Below are 21,823 nucleotides of genomic sequence, written 5' to 3' on the forward strand. Positions count from 1 at the left end.
TCAAAGATATAAGGAAAATAGAAACACACTCCAAATGAAACAGAAAATTTGATTTCTGTATCAATTGCTTTTGAGTGTAATATATAAATTATTACCAAGATACCATTTTTGTTACATAAAAATATACATCATAAAAGCAAGTTTTATTTTGTCCTTATCTCTTCTACAGTAATTTTATTTCACTACAGGTTATTATTACTAATTCAAGTATCTATTAGTGTAATCTAAATCGATAATTTATGTATTTTTATTTTGTGAAGGTAAGTGTAACAGAAGACAGAGTGGATTTTCAGTTTTAAAAACTTTTATGGGGGCGCCTGGGTGGCTCAGTCGTTAAGCGTCTGCCTTCGGCTCAGAGCGTGATCCCAGTGTTCTGGGATTGAGCCCCATGTCGGGCTTCTCCACTGGGAGCCTGCTTCTTCCTCTCCCACTCCCCCTGCTTGTGTTCCCTCCCTTACTGGCTGTCTCTCTCTTTCTGTCAAACAAATAAATAAAATCTTAAAAAAAAAACAAACCTCTTTATGAAAATTTATACTTTCCATATACATTTGGCAGATTATCGTGAATAGTTGACCGTTTGAGAATTTTAAAATATTCAGTAACCTCCTAAGCTATCAAAATTATGCATCTTGCCTTTCCTCTGATTTTATATTTGAAAAAAAATCATTAAAAATAATTCTTTTTGAAAACTATGAAATAGATAAAAATGCTGTCTGAACAGTCAAAATACAGTTCCCTGTGTTCATAAAAATGCTGGCACATAGCACATGATTCATGGAAATACCCCACAGGTTTTTCCTCATTTATTCACTCAAATTATCTCTTCAGTTTGTTAACTCAAGTTGATTAGAAACATCATATTGTTAGGACTATGTGTGAAGAGAGAGAGCATTTCTCACTTAATAACAATATTACTGACAGTTTTGAGCTCTTATTACATCTGCCAGACCTTATTCAGGACACTTTGCTTAAATTATTTCTAATACTTTAATAGTTACATTATTATCTTAAGAGACAGAGATCAAGACAGCAAGACTGAAAGAGCAAGAGAGATAAACAGAGAGAGAACAAGATTGAGAAACAGAAAGGGGGACAGAGAGAGAGTGAGACAGAGACACTGAGACTTCACAGCATCACGAGAAAGTACAGGGCGGCTGTCAACCTCGATTTTCCTTACGCCAAAGCACATGTTCCTAGGGCCCTGCAGATCATAAAATACCTTCGTACTTGAAACCTTTTTTGAACAACAAACAAACTAACGCACTAAAAAGCCTTCCGACTGTGCTAGCATCATGTAAAATTGATAGACTATAGGCCAATTTCTCTTCTCTCTTCTGCTGCTTGTCGCTATGTCAAGACTTTACTGCATGTGGAGTATTGGTATTTCTGGCTCAAAATACCTGAACTTCTTATTTTAAAACATAATCTACTGCACAACAGTTCTGACTTAGGAGAGATTACCAAAGAGTTACTGTTAGATATTCTATAGCCATTTCTTAAGGAGCTTAAATCAGAACTCAACATTCTCTTCTGAATGAAGAACCCTCTTTCACTTCTTTTCAAAAACATATTTCCAGAATAAAGAGAGGCCTTGAGAAAATATTCCAATGAGGCACCACTCTTCCTATGATAGGATGGCACCTTCCCTAAGACTCGTGTGTTGGTTCGTGGGGCCCCTGCATCTACTTTTGGTCCTTAGATACAGTTTCATAATTGTCAAAGAGTGCTTAGCATCTTAAAAAAATACAACATAATGTACACCCTTCCTTAACTAAAGCAATTTTTTTTCCTTTGGAATATTTTAAAAAGCAGTTCAAGTTTTCTTATTTTATGCCAGTGTGACAGAGTTTTTCATCTGAATACTGAGGAGTGATAAAATAGCTGTTCATATCAAAACACAAAAACATGAAAAAAAATCAATGAAACCAGTGCCTGCACTGTAGGAAGTTTATGGTTTAATTCTTTCTATCCAATGAGCATTTAAATTAAAATTGTTATTATGTTATTTTTAACTGCACTGTTGATTTGCAGAGATTAAATGGCAAATTTGCCCAAAGTACAGTATATTGCCTGTTTGCAGATCTGACTATATGAGTTAGGTTATTACTAATTGCAAAGAAATAAAGAGTTTTCTGGCCAATTAGGAATAAAACTGTAAAGGTCCAAAATTCAAGTAAAGATAAGGATTTTGGAATATCATAAGATTTTCATTAATATTCCTCATATATAACTAAGTGTTTATCAGTTAAATCTATTTGTAGGTGCTTGGGTTGATCTTAGAGAAATGCCAAATTCCCTCCATGTTATTTATTATTCAAAAGCTCTTTCTCTCTTTTATTAATCTATGTAACATTTCACACTGGTGTTAAATCACAATTTTTAAACACAACAGTTTCTATATATGCAAGTAAAGTAAAATGCGGAGCTAAGACATTATATTGATGATTCAAGATATGCTAAAAAAACAATACCTATCTTTTCTCAACTGGTCAGAAAGAAATTGGAATTTAGGGAAGATGGGTTTCATGTTTCTTTCCTTGTGTATTAGCTGTGAGGAAAGAGTTGAAGCCAAAGAGTTTGCTTACAAAACGGTTTAAGTTCAACTTTAATTTTTACACTGACAGCTAACATAATTGAAAACTTACCATGGAGCTAGAACTATTTTAAATGAGTTACATGTGTTAACCCATTGCAATCTGTACAGTAAGTCTATAGGGAAGACGTCTGGCGCTCATCCCATGTGACAGATGTCACTGGGGCAGAGTAACCTGCCAAAGTCTTTTGGCTGCCCTGGTTTGTGCTCAGTCTGTCTAGCTCCACAGCAATTGACCAGTACACACATTTCCTCTCAGTGTCTTTCTTTCGAGGTCTTTAAAATGTATTTTGTGTTTTTTAGATGGATATATTTTCTAGGATATGTAAGCAAAGCCTTAAAATTTCAGAAACAAACTTAACACTGTCTCTCCCCTTTTCCCTCTCTCTCCACCGCTTCTTCCCATGTTGACAAAGGTTCTCTCTTGGAAGTGGTAAGATCCTAAAATCTATAGATTAGATACTGAAAGCAAAAAAAAAAAAAAAAAAAAAAAAAAAAAGTAAAAGTCAATGAAAACATAGAGTCCTAAAATATGATATATCAAAAGAAACATCAAACCAAAAATTAAAAAAAAAAACATGAATTAAAAACTTTAACCAGAAATTCTGTTTGCAGCAACAGTAAAAGACCAACAGGGAAATCAGCATTCAATGATTGAACAATGCATTTATAGTGTTGAATGTAAACACAAGCTGAACTTCTAATGTAGATATATAAATATTTTCTGGACACAGAAATAACTATACCAGAAACTGATGTGCTTTTTTTAAGTAAAGAAATAATGTTTTTACATGGGGCAGTGTTATATGTCTAATTTTAATATAAGGTCAACTAATCACTGCTCTGAATTTTATTTAAAATTAAATATACAGTAAGGATAGATTTCCTCATAATATTTGAATTATATGATCTAATTCACTTAATGCCATTTTACCAAAATAGTGCATCATTACAATAAAGTCACCAGATTTAGAAAAAATAAACAGTTAAATTTTAATATCAGTTATCATAATAGTAATAATAAATAATATTTTTTAGGCTATGTAAGTCCTAAATATTACAAGGTACATTGCAATATTGCTATAGTTGGGACATACATAGATTCCCCCCCACACAATGTCATTGTTTATATGAAATTCAAATTTAACTGGTCATCATATATTTTATTTGGCAAACTTACTTTAGGGTTAGGGTTATTAAAATTTGGGCATCTATGTATTTGTTAGTCACACTAATCAGAATAATTTCACTGGCAGAAATGTGCATCAAACAGTGTTAAGGTAAACTGGGGACATTTTAGACAAACATTTATAATTTTGTCAAAAATTTCAAATTGTTTTAAAACTTCATGGACAATTTCTTTATTTCTTTATTTTTATATATAAGATGAAATTAGATATTAGTTTGATTTTATGAGTATATGTCCTTTATAGTAATTATTTCCAACTTTTCCTGTGAGATAGTTTTATTTTGAGCTTTAAAAAAAACCTTAATTTTATGTTTCTAAGAGTTACTGAAATCAGTAAGCTTCTTATTTTTAGATATGACTACTGATTTGCTTATGTATCTATCATTCTACCACTCTCAAAATATTATAAACACTGACATACAAATAATAGTTATTTCACCTCTAAGGCATAACACATGTCCAAGGTTAAGTACTGCCATTTCTCTTTATGGATCCTTAAAGAATGAATCACGTGACAGCATACAGCTATGGAAATATGATTCCATCCCTACACCAATGAAAGTTGACATTACCCTTACTTTACTCTAGGAGGCATATTGTTACTACAGATTTTTTTCTATTATACTACTAAACACTTTGTGACCTGGTTTAAAAAGCTCAAATGAAAGAGAATATCACTAAAACCTTTTAAGTGTTTATAATAAATGAGTACTCAAAGCTAATTATTTTGGGGAATTAAAGTTACACTTTAAATTGATGAGAACTAAAACTTTCCAGCAGAGAAAGCTTGTGTCCCTGCCTGTTTTACAGCTATCTTTAAACTACATTAGATAATATTTTAAAAAGTCATTTCATTGTACCTTTAAAAAAATGGTAATAAAACAGAAACTGTATTGTGAGTAATTAATAATAAATACTTTAAGATAGTAAAGTGAAAGTAAGTATTTTAAAGTAAAACAATGGAGATATTGGAGCATAAATACGCTTTACTATATAATTTTTATCAGTCTTTAGCAAATGGTGATGTTTTGAGATCACCCCTCAGATATGATAAATATGAAAAGTCACATGAAAAGAATTTAAAGCATAAAGTTTTTAGAATTTGAAACTAACGTGTTTTTTTTTAGAATTTTATTTCTTTCTTCAAATGTGTAACAATTTTACATTTCAAAATTCACTGTGGTAATTTTTAAAACTTGATAGGAAACTTTGTTAAATAATCAGATACATGTTTAGTTTGTTCTACACTTTTTCACTATTTATTGATAACAATAATAACAATAAAATATAATGATACCTGTAAACCGAGCCTATGTTAAGTGCCAATAGCCCTGTGGCCCCAAGGTCAGTGAATTAGGTCATACGTTATTTTGATTTCACAGTCTGTGTTTTTAATAACAATCCCACATTGCTTCCCCCAAAAAGTCATTAACTATGTATAGAACTCAAATCTCCCCAGGCTTTCAAATATTTTTACTCCACTCCACCTTCACCTTTGCCTGCCTTAAATGTTAAGGTTTGTCATGATTTCTTTTTGGGTTTCTTCTCTCTCCTAATTATCATATTTGCTCAAAGAATTTCATTCATCTTCTATTTTGTTAGTTTCCAATTTCCAATGCAGAATTGTATTCCTACCTCTTAGATTATCTTATCCAGCAGCTCAAACTTTAAAATTAAAGAAAAGTTATTAATTCCTCATCTGAGTTTTTCTTTTATATTTTCTAATTTATTGAATTGCATAATTCTCCAATGTTTCACAAACTAAAATCTTGAAAGGCCCCTCAAGTTTTTCTTTTTCCTTATCTGCTATATCCTATCCTTCCCATCATTCAAAATCTGGTCCCAACCTATTTCTCAATCCAGTTTCATTTATTGTCACATACTCGAATAATTTAATATCAACCATTTATTGAGTATCTAATATGCTTCAGGTTCTGTACTAGGTGAATAGCTATATCAAATAACTATAACTTTTATGGCCATATTTTTATAGATTATTAATAGTCCCATTCTGGAGGTTAGGAATCTAAGCCCAAGTAGTGTAGCTAATCATATCTGCATGTGCTCCGAAGATAATGAACTACTCATTGCTTGCCCAAGCATGCACTTTCATAGCACCATGACCTTTCATAGCACCAAGAAACCCCGACTGGTGAGAGTGTTAGCACATATGCACACACACACCCATGCACAAACATTTTATTAAACAATTTCTATTCATCCAATGTCACTTCTTGAAAGTATCACTTTATCTGGGCACCTGGGTGGTGTAGCTGGTTGAGCGTCCAACTCTTGGTTTTGGCTTAGGTCATGATCTCAGGGTCCTGGGATCAAGCTCCACGTCAAGCTCCATGCTTAGCATGGAGTCTGCTTAAAATTCTCTCTCCCTTGCCCTCCGCCCCTCCTCCCTGCTCCTGCACATGTGCACACACTCTCTCTTTCTGGGATTAAAAAAAAAAAAATGTACGAGGTACCTAAAAAGAAGTGTTAAAAAATAATAAAGTATCACTTTTATCAAAAGAATCTTTATTGACTACTTATTTAAGACAGTCTATGCTAAAACCCACTTATTTATACACTTACCATTAGCATTTATTATAGCTCACTAATGTGACTGGTATCCAGTATCTTCTAAAAAAATCAGTGTTTCTTTTCCTTTTTCTCCCCCCCCCCTTTTTTTTTTTTGATCTTCTTACATTCTATAAAATGCTCATGGCATACCCTTCATAGAAAAGAAAATTGCAAAACAATTTCAGGAACTTCATAGATTCCAAAAAACCTACTCATAGGCTTCTACTCCTTCTCTGACTAAGGAATTCTAGATTAAGAACTCTTGCTCTCCCAGTTTGGTAACAGAGAGTTTTTGTAAGTTTAGGAAGTTTGGTTTTAATGTCTCTTCCTAGAACCTAGCGTAGTACTTGGCACCACAGTAGCCTCTACGTGAGTATTTACAGAATGAATGGATAAATTAATAAATAAGCAAATCACGGAAAAGTCAAGTGAATAAAGGATCTTAAGCAAAATCTCTTGAATATGAAGATACATCAGGATGATTTATATAGATTGTGGCAGACATACTTCAGGGTGGCCCCTCGAGGTCCCCCCTCCTGTATTCACAACTATGTGTATCCCCTTCCCTTGAGTGTTGGCAGGACCTGAGACTGGCTTCTAACCAACAGAATATGGCAATGGTGATAAAATGTCACTTCCGTGATTAAGTTAAGTTCTATAAAACGTTATGCAGCTATAAACTCACTCTAGAGACTCTGTCTCTCTAACTGGCTTTAAAGAAGTAAGTAGATATGTTGGGAGGCATGTGTAGCTGGCAGCTGAGGGTGGCCTCTAGGAGCTGAGAGCAATCTCCAGCTGACAACCAGAAAGATGCTAGGGTGCTCAGTCCTACAAATGCAAGGAAATAAATTCTGCTAACAGTATGAAAAATCTTACTAAATTCTTCCATGGTTTGCCTGCAGATGAGAATGTAACTTGGCCAATATCTTGATTGCCGGCTTTTGAAACCCTACACAGAGGACATAGCCAAACCATGTTCAGACTCTTGACTTAGAGATACTGTGAGATTACGAATGTGGGCTGCTATAAGGCACTAAGTGTTATAATTAGCAATAGAACACAGATGGTAGGTAGACAGAGGGGAGATGGGCAGATATATATTTGGTTTATAACCTAGATGATTCTATTCCAGAAAACTTTCTGCCTACTCTGATTTTGAGGTGAAAGCAGGTAACAATAGGTAAGTTTTGAAGTTAGATTTAGAAAAATATATTTAATAAAGCACAAAATTAAAGTCTCCTAGGATAAAAATGGTTATCAAATTATTATTACTATTTTTTTAGTTGCTGGTTTTTGGCACATTTTCCCCCCTTTAAACTGAAATCACAGTAGGATTGATTTCTCTTTCTCTATACTATTCTGTAAGGAACTCTACATTCATTAACTCAGGGTCCACTATTGTAGGATCACATGAACTGATTATGAAAATCCCATGGGGAAATGAAACACAGCAGGTGACAATATAAAACTTCTGAACAATTTTCTTTGAGTCTGTATAATTAGCTCAACCCAGGCTACTTAGAAAAATTATAAACACAGTTCATAAAATTATTTAATACAATACTGTGCCAAAATATCAGATTCATGTTTAATTCTCAAAACGTACTATGGTCAATGATTGTTTTCTCCTGCAGGTTAGTATTAGCACAAATTCTTAGGACTGAAATTTGGATTTACATATTTTTTTCTGAATTTTTTAAAGTCTTTTTTATTTAATTAACTTGGGTTTTTTTCTTCCCAAAGTGACAGTCTGTCTCTCATGCCCAAATATTTTAAATTCTCAATATTTCTTAGCATGTACAACTGACAGGAAGAATATTTTAATGTAAATATTATAATATTAAGAAATGAATTTTTTTCTCAGCTCTGTATCAGGGGTTTTCCATTTATATCACCTCATCACCAAATGAAAATATAATTTTGAATACGTTATTAAAATTGTGGAAAATATAGATAATTTAAAAGGAGAAATCAACGTTCCAAACTGAAGATAGCTATAGTTAACATGGTGTACTTATCTGTAGCTTTTGTTAGGTCATTCATTTTTATCTTGATAGAACACTATGAATTTGTCTGATCGTGTTTCATAAGTTTTTGAAATATTGATTTATTCAGTCACAAGTACACATCACTGGCCTACTCTATGCCAGGTGCTGTCATGCACAGAGAATAGAAAGGTGAGCAAATAGTCCTTACTGATAATGGGAGAGACAATTGTTAATTAAAAAATCATATAGGTTTTCTTTGAGGAAAAGGTGTAAGAAAAAAAAAAGAAGAAAAGGTATAAGGGTCATGAAAAGGCAAAATTATTCCACAGAAAAGAGCGCTAAGCAAGAGGTGGCATATATGAGTTTTATTTTTGACTCACAAACTGTGTTACTATAGACAAAGCCTTCCCTTTTAATGCCTCTGTATAAAAATATTTTATACTGTATGGTCTGCAGGGTTCTACTAAGTAGGATGAAATTGCCAGTAACCCAAGGCCAGCAAACAAACAAACAAAATGCAGGAGCAGATCTTTCATAAGTTGTTCATCTTACTAGCAGCCCATTCAACCAACTCATCTTCTTAAGATTCAATTTCTCAAATTTTCTCTTAAAAAATAAGATTAGTGTTGACAAGAACTCTGCTATGAGAGCTGAAAAGTGAGCCCATTTCCATATGAACCAGATCCTCAAGTCCACCCAGAAGCATAGACAGTTTTCTCCAACAGCCTGAGAAGGAGCAATTTGGGGGGGGGGGAGGGGCAGAGGGAGAGAGAGAATCTTAAGCAGCCTCCACACCCAGAACAGAGCCTGAAGTGGGGCTTGATCTCACAACCCATGAGATCATGACCTGAGAGGAAATCAGGAGTCATTCACTTAAACAACTGGGCCACCCAGGCACCATAAGAGCATAAGCTGTGGAGTCAGGGACTCTTAAGTTCATATTCTGCCTCAGCTATCCATTAAGTAGTTTCAGACAAATAACTGAAATTTTCTGAAATTCAGTTGACTTATAATACTATCTAACTTGTAATATTGATGTGGAATCATAAACAATATATTAAAACATTTACTAGCATTCCTGACTTATAAGTAGACCTGAATAAATATTACCCACAGATATCCTCAGGTATCAAAATTATCCTTAGTGAGAAGTTCACCAACTGATTCACATACAGTCCAGGTAGAGGCAGAAGCATAGGAACACACAGGGCTTTAATAAAGTAAATATAATCTGCAATTATGCACATGATTAAACAGCAGAAAATCCTTTAAAATGACATTTAAAAGAAATGCCAGATATAAAAATAACTCTATTCGTGATTCTCAATGGGACAAGATTAAGCCTAAATTCTGAATTAGTGGTAATAAGCTGTTCCTGATCTGATCACATAATTGTTTTTGTTTGCTTTTAAGTTAGTGAAATTCTTTCATCAGTCTAGTTACAGTTGTTAAAAATAGCAAACTTCTACTGAAAATCCCCTTAGTATCTTCCTGGAAGTAATGATTTTATTGAATTATATGTGGAGTGTATGATCACATTAATGAGCTAACTTCTTAAAGAAATATGATTTACTCTTCTATTTGAACACAGCCTAAGTCTCCATATGCGGAAAAGGTGACAAAACTTGGTGCAAGACATTTTGCATGTGTGTTATTTGTGGGGTAGCTGACTAGGTATGCTCTAAGACTCAGATGTGCCTGGAACATAGAAACACCATCTATTTGGTTACCAAAGGATACTTGTCATGCCCTGTCCTTAAACCCCCCCGGGTGTCATACAGAGAAGGGCTGAGGTTTCTGCTTAATGATTTTATTGCTACATTCTAAAGGGAACTTTTCAAAGACTTTATTTTACTCAAAAGGTCTTTAATGGAAGCAAATACCAATTTACATTTTAGTCTTCCAAATACAAATGTAATTACTGAAAGTCTGTTTAATTGCAATTTCACCATTCGAAATACACTTCAATGTATAAAATATGCTTGCTATATACACAACCATCTGGCTATACTTTTGTATAATAAACCATATCTTTGGTTCAAAACAATTAATGGAAAAAGGAAGAACTTGGATATTTCATATCTTGATTCTGAGTTTTATATCAGTGTCCTGCAACATACTTAAAATAAACTTTGCATTTTGAGAATTTTAAAACATAAAAAAAAATTAGGAAGAACAGTATAATAAGGCTCTATACATCCATTACCAACCTCAACAACCACTAACTTTCATTGTTTAATTTATTCCCATCATTACCATCACCATTATCATCATTATTAGTACTTTGCTGGAGTATCATTAAAACAAATTCCAAACATTACATTGTTTCTTCTATAAATTCTTCACAATCGATCACTACCACCAATAAAGGATTTTCTCTTAATAAAACTACAATACTATTATCACAGCTAACAAAATAAGTAATTCTTAATATCATTTAAAACCCAACATATTCTCATATAGCCACAACTGTCTTAAAAAAATTTTATGATACTGCAAAAAGAAACAAACTTAATGGTCACCACTGGAAGTTTCTAGGGCACCAGTTCATTTCATAAATTAATATACTAAGCAAGTGTATATCTTGGATTTCCTGTGAGAACTGGAATTCATGTGGTAATCAATGACTAATGGGTTGAAGTTCTTCATCGTAAGTTTTTCAAAACTACTTCATTAAAAAGGAATAATTTCTTTTATCACTTTTATATCCGCTCACTGTATAATTAAAAGCATGCTCTGTAATTATTTTAGCAACAAACAGAAATATTATTTTACACAGTTATTTATGAAAATAATTTTGAAGTATTAATATATATATGTATATATATTTTTTTCTGCTTGTATATATTCCTTTACCTACCCCAGCCTTTTCAAACAGGTGTTGGCTTTAGATTCATTGCACAGGTGAAGATGAGACAGGATAGAGAATGGTAAAAAGGCATTCTGTTATTTTTCGAAGTTCTTAACCTACCACGCAGATTATTTTTTCAATTGCTACTAGAGCAAAAAAAAAAAAAAAAAAAAAAAAAAAGGTTGGAAGAATTGTGTCTTTGTGGAAAACTATCAAGAAATACAGTGGGGATCTCCAACTCCAGACACAAAAACATTTACTCAGCCCTGCTGGGAAGGAAAAGCATGAAAGAAATAGGAATAGAGGGGAGAGATTCTACATGGTGCTTGTTGGGAAGAACTCAGAGTAACCTAGCAGATTGGGATGACAGAGTCCTGAGGTTAGACTCCATGGCAGAGTCCAGGGAAGGAGGAAGATCCTAGAGTGATAAGCTCACCATGCATCCAGGCACCACGGTCCAGAGCCAGCCATGCACAAGCTCCTTTGCCCACCAGTAGCACGAAGGCAATGGCAGTAGTTATGAAGGAGCCAGAAGGGCTGGGATGAGGGCAGTATCCTTTGAGACACATGTGGACCCAATGAAGCAAGGGGTATCTTACTGGACATGTAAGTGGGCAGATGACCAAGGGATCAGAATATTTCAATTCTTTTTGGCATGACGTAGACCATGTAAACTTGAGAGGGGAGAAAAGTGAAATTTCTGTCACACTAGTGAAATGAGGATTCAAGTTTTTCTTTTAAATGAAAGAAAAAAAGAAAGTTGTATGTCCAGCACATCTAAGTTATTGGCATGAGTCACATCTGATACAGTAAAGACTACTGTAGATTTTACATAATATTATTTACAAAAACCATCAATTATAGCATAATTTGCAAACTTAATTTTTGGGATTGCATGTAAATACATTCATACTTTCCTAATTTTTGTTCAAAATTCATGCATTTGCTAGAATATAAAATTTATGATGCCAATAACCCAGAAGTATAAATTTGGAAGTAAAGAAGAATATTATAGATAAATGCCACTGTGTGTGTGTGTGTGTGTGTGTATAGAAGAAAGACCCTATATTAAAGCCTAATGTTTCCAAAAACTCCCCCATAAGATGCTCTTTTTATTAATTTCTCTTTAAAAAGTATAATGAAAACAGTTACTATGGAATTACTACTAATCTTTAAAGATTTTTTATTGAGAAGCATAATATTTTAAAAAGTAGGAATCTATACAGATTTAATACTTAATAACTTTACAGATAATACTGACATTCATGATTTATATGGATATAGCATGGTTTCTATAAAATCTTGGTTCTTCAAGAATTATCACACCACAGACAGAAAACCCCAATGAAGACAAAGGATACAGTCTAGATCTGAACAGCAAGATTATTACTATTGAAGATTACTGCTTCAATTATGCTATACCTCACTTCACAAATTCCTCAAAGTTAATTACAAAAATGCGACTGTGGAATTTTAAGATAATATATAATACTATCCTAATACGAATTACCATTTAGTTATGAATCTCTTAATATTTCTAGGCTATTCTAATTAATTCTGCTCTAGACATTTACAGAGGAGGTTAAAATTTTAAGTCCCGTTAAATGTCAAAAGTATAGTTGGCCTCCAGGACCCCTCACGGCACCTCCTTTTCTTATCTGCCTATTTTCCTTCTTTCTTAATGATGAATAAGGATGCTGTCTCCACTAAGCAGCAGTTTAACACATTTTATTGACCATGATTCTCCTGGGTGAAGTCACTGTGTTGGGTTGAACGGTGGAGTGTGCAAGGGTGTGTCATCCCTTGGGTCTCTTTTTCCATGTGACTAGATGGGTAAAAACTCTGGGGACCCCTTGAAGCTATCTTAAAAGGGCCTCTTTTTTTTTTTTTTTTTTTTTTTTTTTTTTGGCTTTAGAATCTCTTCTAACTTCTTCCATTTGTCAGCTCACTTAGTGTTACTGCCCTGGTCTAAGAAGGCATTGGGGGAGTAGCTACACATTTTGGATAAAGTTCTGGCCTATGGTAACTTAGGTTAACCATACTTATGTGTACTTTTTGCCCCCTTTTTTCCTTTTGCTTCTGTAAAAAACAAACAAACAAACAACAACAACAACAACAAAATAGCTTTGGTGAACTGTATAGAGAAGACCTAAAACGATTTTCTTAAAATGGGAGTCTTTCTGTCTCAGTTTTAACTGAAGCCTAAAGATAAGAGAATCCAACCATTGCCATATGCAAAAAGGAGGCCAAGAATCCAGTTTGGTACTCTTAGCTTAATGACAGTAAGAGATTTTTTAAAATTGGAGAGGGGAAAGTTGGAAACCAGGAAATCACTTTAGAGAAAGCTATCCTAACTATCTGACCTCTTCACACAAGTCCAGGAAAGGATGATTTGGTGGAATCACTTAGATTCAATGGTGCTTAGACTAATCAAAACCAAGCAATCTAAAGAGGATAGTGGGCCAGCTCTCCCAAATGCTGTGTAAAGAGAAGTCCCTCTTTGCATATCCCTTCTACATATGTGAAGTAAAAAGATGCACTTATGTTTTCTTTCTGAGCTGAAGCTACAGAACCTGAAAGAAAGATCAAGAAGCAGAACTGGTGTGCAAATTACTTAGGTCTTCCTAAAAGATTGGCTGAAGTAGGGAGAAACCTCAGCAGAAAGAAGATGTCAATGTAACTATGCATGCCAATGAGAAGAAAGACATTTATCAGAGAAACATGCAGAAATGGATGCCAGCGTCAGGGAGAGGAGGGACAGATACTATGTACAAAAGATCCCTGACTACAGCCCTGGAAACAAAGAGGCAGTTTAAAATCCTAGAAGTCAGAGAACACCAATTCTGGATTCTCACAACAGGATGAGGTAAGAAAGCCTTCTGTGCTTTTTACCTCCTCTTGGTCTTCTACTGCAACCACAGAATTGCCAGAGGCACATTAATGTCAACAGCAGTAGAAGAGACGTAGTTTAAACATTAGAGAAAACTCACCCTATCCCCGTTTCTCACTGTAGGCGACCAGTTTGATGCAATTCAAGATGAGTTAGAAGACAATTTTAATTTAAATCAAGTAGAAATCACGGTCATTACTCTGGACTGGACATAATTATTGAATTAGACTTTTAACATTTTAATAAAAGTGAACTAGTCAGTGATTTAAAAAAAATTAAAAATAATAGCATCACCAAAAAAGATACAGTACTTGCCCAAAATTTCCTCCAAAGGCAAAGAAAGAAGTACCCTCATAGGGCTCACTTTGAATGGGCCCTGATTTCTAAGGTGGGGTGTGGATCTGTACAGAATAAAGACTTTTGCTAACTCCATCTCACTCATTTCACTTGTTCAATACATTGGTTAGAAACATATCCAAAATTGACACAGACAAAAAAGTAAACCCCAAAATCATTATCACCCAACTCCGTACTTATTTTAATCAACAATTTTATCTTTTTTTTTTCTTTTTGTCGGAGTCTTCATTGGAAAACATCATTCCACAGAACAAGCAGAGTAGACCTGATATGCTTTGAATACGGCAACAAGAAAGCCAGCAAAAACCAACCGAATGTCCATTTACTTGCTCCCCCGAAATCACTGTTAAAACTCCAGTGCACACAACAGAAAACCAGAACTCCAAACGGTCACAATTTTTAAGGGGACTCACCAGAGTTGGGGTCAGAGTTGCCATCTGCTTCGGTCCTCTTGTCCGGAGAAGCCTGGTCGTAGAATTCGTCCTGTGGCTGAACCAGAGGAAGAGGGTGTGAGATCAGGGTGCCACTACCCACCGGCTCGTGGTCTCCTAGACCACTGTCACTGCAGCTTTCCTGGGAGCCATCGGGGAGGTGAAACGTAACGCGGCGCTGCGACTACAAAGAAGACCACAGGACACTCCGATTAACACTCCTCCCAGATAAAAGGGGCGCGGCGGAACACAAAATCAAAACAACTTTCAACACGTGATACAATGTAAAAGCAAAACAAATAAAACTTGGAAAAAAGCTAGGAACGAAATTTAACATTTGCTATTTACTATATAATGTCTAACCTGCAAAACACAAGAAAGAATTTCGGTCTTCTCTAATTGAAGAACAAAAAAGACACTAACAGGAAACCGTTGAAAATTATAGCAAGAAAAGCAAAGAAGAATATACTAGTAGTCTGCGTTTAAAAAAAACAAAAATTGAAATAAGCAGAAATATGCAAATATTTGTTCCCTAGATCTGAATAAATACATAGATAATGTGACATTCCATTTCTTTTGAATGAACAGGCATTTTGTTTATTTAATGATTTTAAGGTAGTTTTTGCAAAGAAGTCATTATTGCCCACTGGCTCAGATATTACTACCAGCCATTGGTTATAGAACATCCCAATAGAAAGATGTTTGGAATATTATTTTGGCATCTATTTGTACAATGTCACTATCAGAAGTGACCTAAAATATGTATGTGGGTACTTGAATAAATTTTAGTGTTTTAATAAAACAAAAGTGTACATTCCAGCACAGATTGCTGCCTAGTACTCTTGGTAAATGTTCTTTTAGCTGATGTAATCCAGGAGATAGGAGAATATTTACAGCTGTGTGGGGTAGAGATTTATGACTTATGGAATTATATGAGAGTAGTAAATTTGTGCTATATGTCTGAGTGCACCTAATTTTCATTCTGCTTTAACAGTCAAAAGATCTTTCAATATCATGTCACACGTGACCACTTTTACTCATATTTAAGAAAATTACGAATATATAAATAATAAAGTATATAAAATATAAATGTGTAACTGTATAATCACTTTAAAATACCTAAAACTTGCGTGTTTTGCCGAGAGGCAATTTATAGATTGTATCCATTCCAAGGAAAAAAGAATGCAGTTAGACACAAAATGCTATAGATAGATATACTGCCACTCTATAAATGCATTTTTATAGACAACAATAGAACATTGCCTATTTCCTATGAGTCACTGGTTCAAATCCAGCTCAGAGTCATAATGGGGAAGAGCTGATACCACTTTATTGCTGTTCAATGACCTGTGTGAAATGATTTGATAGTTCAGTACATTTTTAATGAACTGATGCCGACATCACATAAACTATAATCATAAATGGTGCTAATTGAGTCTATTGTAGCGCACTTCACCTTCATGCACAACTGTCTCATTCCCCCATCAATCGATTTTGAAACGTGCCTAGGCGAGTGCTCCACAGTATGCAAGCTAAACTTGAATATCTGGATCGTATTTCTCCTCGAACAGGAAGGAAAATGCTACCATTTTTATTTACTACAGTGTTTCCTCTCTCATGTGAATTTAACCTTTTAGAGAAAAGCAGTAATATAAGTATTTTTTGCTTCTGTTTCAATATGCCCTTAAATCATCCGTATCCTTTTGTGATACGCACAGCATTAAGGTCAATGACCAGGCTGCCCACTATACATGACAGTCAAACATAGCTTTTAAAATGACTGGCCTACTAAAAAGTCTGTAGTTTCAGTGATTAAAGTAACTTCGGTATTATCTCTGGAGGAATACCTCTTAGTTATAACTCAGGTGAGTAAAAAGGAAGTCAAATACAAGAGAAAGACAATGGGACAAATTATTCTTCAGTCTGTACAAAGCATTTCCAGAGGCCTCATAAGCCATTATGAACTATACATTCCGTAGACAGAAGAAAAAAGAAAAATCTGCATCTATGATATTCTGCTAAGCATAATTAATATTGCTTTAATTACCGTATATGTTTTTCTCCTAAGAAACATGAATCCGCAGCCCCAGTAACACTTGAACCCAGCAGTTCTCACACAACAGCCATTAGAACTAGGATTTATTGAGCAGCTACTGCTACATAGCTTGGCACTATGATTTCACTGAGAATAAGAAAAATATTTTTTTCAAAACTATTTCAAATACAACTAATTAGATTCCATCTCACATATATTATACTACGATATTCCTTCACCGCCTTGTAAGTGAGAATATGCAAAGATAGAAAACTGATGTAATTTGTTTGCAGTAAGAGTGTAAATTAGAGTGGCACGATGCTTAAACTATGGTGGTTTGTGGAAATATTTCCTAATTAATTTGACTCAAAGATGTTTAAGTTTTAAGTGGCAAAACTGTGCACAGTTTATCAGTCTAATGGGAGACTGGGGTAGTGGGGCATATGGACTAAGAATTGGAACACGGATATTATGGTATGAAGCAAATTGATCAAGCAAACCAATCTTTATCATTGTAATGACCGATGCAAGTACAACAATGTCTGAAATATCAAGGTACATATAAAGGAAGAATCTGAAGAAATTGAAATGCAGGAAAATGAGGATCCATGAAGTGTTAAGAAACAGCAGTTGCAGGTGTCAGCAAGGATTCAACAGATTTGTTCAGATGTGGCAGAAGAACACCAGGTGAGGCAGCCAGAACCAGATCTCTCGGCTAGGAGCCCTTGCCCTGCAGAGACTGGCCCAGGGCAAGCGACTATCTCTTTGAATGAGTTCCTGGCTTTGTAAAATGGGGAAGATTGTGCCTTCACCAGAGAAGAGTTGTTAAGGCTCAAGCAGATAAAATAAGAAGCATTGTTGATGTATTATATTTGACACATAGTAGGTACTCAATAAAAGGTAGTTATCATTCTTTTTTTTTTTTAAAGATTTTATTTATTTATTTGACAGAGAGAGAGAGACAGCCAGCGAGAGAGGGAACACAAGCAGGGGGAGTGGGAGAGGAAGAAACAGGCTCATAGCGGAGGAGCCTGATGTGGGGCTCGATCCCGCAACGCTGGGAGCACGCCCCGAGCCGAAGGCAGACGCTTTAACCGCTGTGCCACCCAGGCGCCCGCAAGGTAGTTATCATTCTTGAAATTTACAGCTGCACATTCTCTTTTATTCTCCAGGGCTATCAGTGTTTAGCTAGTTTTAAGGATGTGAGTCCTGGGACGCCTGGGTGGCTCAGTCCTTTAAGTGTCTGCCATTAGCCAGGGTTATGATCTCAGGGCCCTGCTCAGCAGGGAGCCTGCTTTTCCCTCTCCCTCTGTCATCTCACTGACTCTCAGTCTCTCTCAAATAAATAAAATCTTTTAAAAAAATGTGATTCCTTCACACCAGGAAAAAATATATATACATATATTGTTCTTTTGTAAGGGAACTGCCTGGACCCCATAGTCTTGGCATGTCTCCCAAAGTGCCTGTAGATCATGTCAGCTCAGAGCCTTTCTGAGGGGAAGCTGTTTTGGTGCAAGCAGCAGATGAAGATGGGCAGTTTAGAATACATGATTTCTCCTCTGAGAAAGTGAAGGTTTTCCCATTATCCTTTCAAGAAACCTGTAATTGTTTGCATATTTGAAGAGAGAAAGAGGGATAAGCTTTCTTACTGCCTCTGGGAATGTTGCTTCTGGGTTATCCCCATGGAAATATACCCAATTTGTGTTATAAATACAGTCAAGCCCTGCCTGACTGAATTTGGACAACATATGTTATCATGAGACTACTTCAGACTTTCCAAAGCCTCTGTACTTTTGTTTTCCTAAAATCTCTGTCTTACCCATTCCGTTTTCTCCCGTGGTAAACATTACTATTATTATTGGCTATGTCTTGTTAACGGTTTGAATGTCACATTTGTTTATCTGATTTATCACTAACAAGTTAGCTCGAGGTCCCTGGCTGCCCTGAGAAGGAATGAGATGGGAACCAGTAACTACTAATGCTGCTTCATGTTATTTTATCTCAGGGCTGCTGATATGAATTCTAACCATGCAAAACTTTTCATCAGAAATTCTGTACTCTACACAAGCATAAAAGGCCATGCATACAAATATAGGTTCAGGATGCTGCAAGTCGGGAGATGGCACACTGGTTTAATTTAAGAAACATTGCCAAACACTTTTACTATATTTTTTCTTGCAGGTTAGTAGAAAGGAAAGAGAGGGAAAATTCAAGAAGCTCAGGGAAGATACACATGTTCCTGCATTGGGCGCTGTTCTTCAAGAGTCACTAAAAGAACTCTGAGTCCCCTAAGAAATCTCAATCATTGCTTGAATGCTTCTTTTGTGTGTTTTTACTGGTACAGAATATTATTCACCAATGAAACACTCACATTCAAGTCTACAATCCCAGTCCCACTAACCTCCAGGGATTCCTATGTGCAAAGATTTGGTGGTCAAGTTCATTGCGTCTTTGCATAAAATATCAAAAAGATAGAAATTGGTATTTAATTAACAAATTATATATCATACAATTGAACAAATCACAATACTTAACATTTTAATAATGTTTACTGATATTGAAAATATAATCTATAGTTAAGTGTATAAATCAGGTTAGTAAAGATTTTACTTAGCTGAATTACATTTGTTAATGTGTTTTTTGTGTGAATATGCATAAGTTAAGATCTGAATATGGATACACTGTTTAAAGTGGTATTGTCTGGTCACAGAATATGGTATTTTAAAATTTCATTATTTTGACCACATCAAAATTTGTATGGACTATCTTGGCAATAGTAAAACACATCCTAATATTTATGTATTCCCCTTCATAGGGAATAGAAAAAGTCTAGTAGATAGGAGGTGGGCTTTCTCTTGAGCTAAGGAATGCCAAACAATCCTACTATCCATGCTCTGCTATTCTAACTTCTATTCTTGACTTTATCTCCCTAGGATTTTTAATCATTGCAGTTAAAAATTCTTGTCTTCTCCTCAAATCACAAAATAACAACATGAATTTGGCACACTAAGCCCATTATTACAAGACAAACAAATTTACTAGTTAATAACTGACACTTAAAATAATTATTCTAAAATTATACATGGATATTGTAGGAAAAAAAGTGCTTTGCAATTATTTAAATATGATTTCATTTGTGCAGAATTCCTTTAATATTTTTTCAAGGAAATAGTCCTAACTCTGATTTAGTTCTTTTAACCACATTTAAGAAATATTGATTTATCATTCATCCCTCTAATCCCTAAACAGTATACATACACACACAAACACCAACTGCCAGAAATTACTTACGATGAAGTAAAAAACAAAAATGGTGCCAAAGTTCCACATGTGAACTTTTTTTGCTTTACCTCAGCATTAAATCCAATGAATATATGCTTTTTGTTTACTTGAAATAATATTTTCCTATTTATCTCCTCTCAAAGTAGCAAAGGAAATCATTTCAAAGAGGGTTAAAGGAAAACTGGAGACTGGAAACTGCAGTTTAATACAAACATTTCTAATAATATTAATTGGAGACATTTTGACCTTTCCTAGTTTTAAGTGAACATATTTTCATTGAGATTTAAAAAATAACAGTTATGAAGATAGGCTTAGGTTGCAAGCTCTGAGAAGAGGAATTTTTAAATGACTGTATGGTACATGCTGGATGGCTGGTTAGTAAAAGCATACCCTGCATGCCCCCACTAATCACTATCTTGAAAATGTACAGATCCTGTCCTCCCTTTATATTCCCATCAAGCAGAATATATAGAGAAATATGTTCAGGGTTTGAGGTCAGGGGCCGCTGGGGTCACAACCTGGAGCTTCTGTTTTGTAACAAAGAATGTCCAGATGGCAGGCCTCAATGTCCTTGGAATGTTCTAGCCCTGCAACGATGGAGTGGCTACAGATACTTGCTAGGCTAGCAGCTACAATATAAAGGCTTGCTGCATGCAGACTTCAGCATGGGATGCTTCTTCCTGTTTGCTGCCCCTGGACTCCCTGTATGTAAGTTCCCCCAATCAATCTACAACTTGATTACTATCTCTAGGTCTTCTCCTCAGCCTTACCAGACCATCATCCACCCTTCATTTTGAGTCTGCTACACAATGACAAAAGAACACATTTTCAACTAAAACTACTGACTCAATTCAACAGGAAGTTCCTCAACAGTTTCTTGTCATCTAAAATCAATGCACTTTTATCCTCTTAATAAAATCCAGAATTGAGACTCATGGTAAATTAGAAAGTAAGGTAAACGGGACCCCAAAAGCGATCTGTAATTAGAAGTTTAATTTGCTGTTGCTCAATACTTGTAGGCTCAACTAAGGGACACTAATAATAATACACACATGTTCTTTCTCATTCATGTTTGAGAGATGAGGTCCAAAGTGGTAAGTCAAGAAAAGATTTCTAGATTTATGGCTTAGGCAAATTACTAGTAATTATGAGTAAAATGAGCCCATTATCAAAAACAAGGAATAGTTTTGAAGGACAAAATCATAAGGAACTTTTTTGACTGGTGATAAATGAAATGTTTAGAGTACAGAATTATTTTATAATGAGTCATTTTATGATTTGTAACTGGCAAATTGAGTCATTCTCCCCTCCTGTTTATTGGGAGTACATATGACAAAATGGTTCTACTAATGTAGACTTTATTTATCCTAGCTGCAGATTACTTAGAGATTTTCTATCCATTTTAATGTTACTTTTTTTTTTTTCTTCAGATGAGGAAATAAGGTAAAGTGACTTGTCTATGTAGGTTGCAGTGGAAACCAGAACCCTCATTTTCTGACTTTCAACAGGAAGCACTGCTCATTCTTTCACCCTTCTGTTTAATAAATAATTGTTGAGCACCCACTATACGCTAGACACTATTCTGGCTGCTAAGAATCAGATGGTGAACAAGACAAAAACTATATCCCACAACTTC

General features: G+C 34.9%; 1 protein-coding gene across 4 annotated transcripts in view; it reads right to left on the minus strand.

Annotated features, from left to right (window-relative positions):
* PCDH9 (protocadherin 9) overlaps positions 1–21,823 on the minus strand; it is an 872,085-nt gene that overhangs the window by 283,431 nt on the left and 566,831 nt on the right. For 2 of the 4 annotated variants that reach the window (XM_040623439.1, XM_008706778.2), the window contains one exon: positions 14,853–14,928. In XM_040623439.1, the coding sequence (XP_040479373.1) occupies positions 14,853–14,928 (76 nt within the window). Of the gene's footprint in view, positions 1–14,852; positions 15,055–21,823 lie in introns of all 4 variants that reach the window. The other 2 variants (XM_008706777.2, XM_008706776.2) reach the window with 1 other exon arrangement.

Source organism: Ursus maritimus, unplaced genomic scaffold, assembly GCF_017311325.1.
Source record: "Ursus maritimus isolate PB19 unplaced genomic scaffold, ASM1731132v1 scaffold_10, whole genome shotgun sequence".
Classification (NCBI taxonomy): domain Eukaryota; kingdom Metazoa; phylum Chordata; class Mammalia; order Carnivora; family Ursidae; genus Ursus; species Ursus maritimus.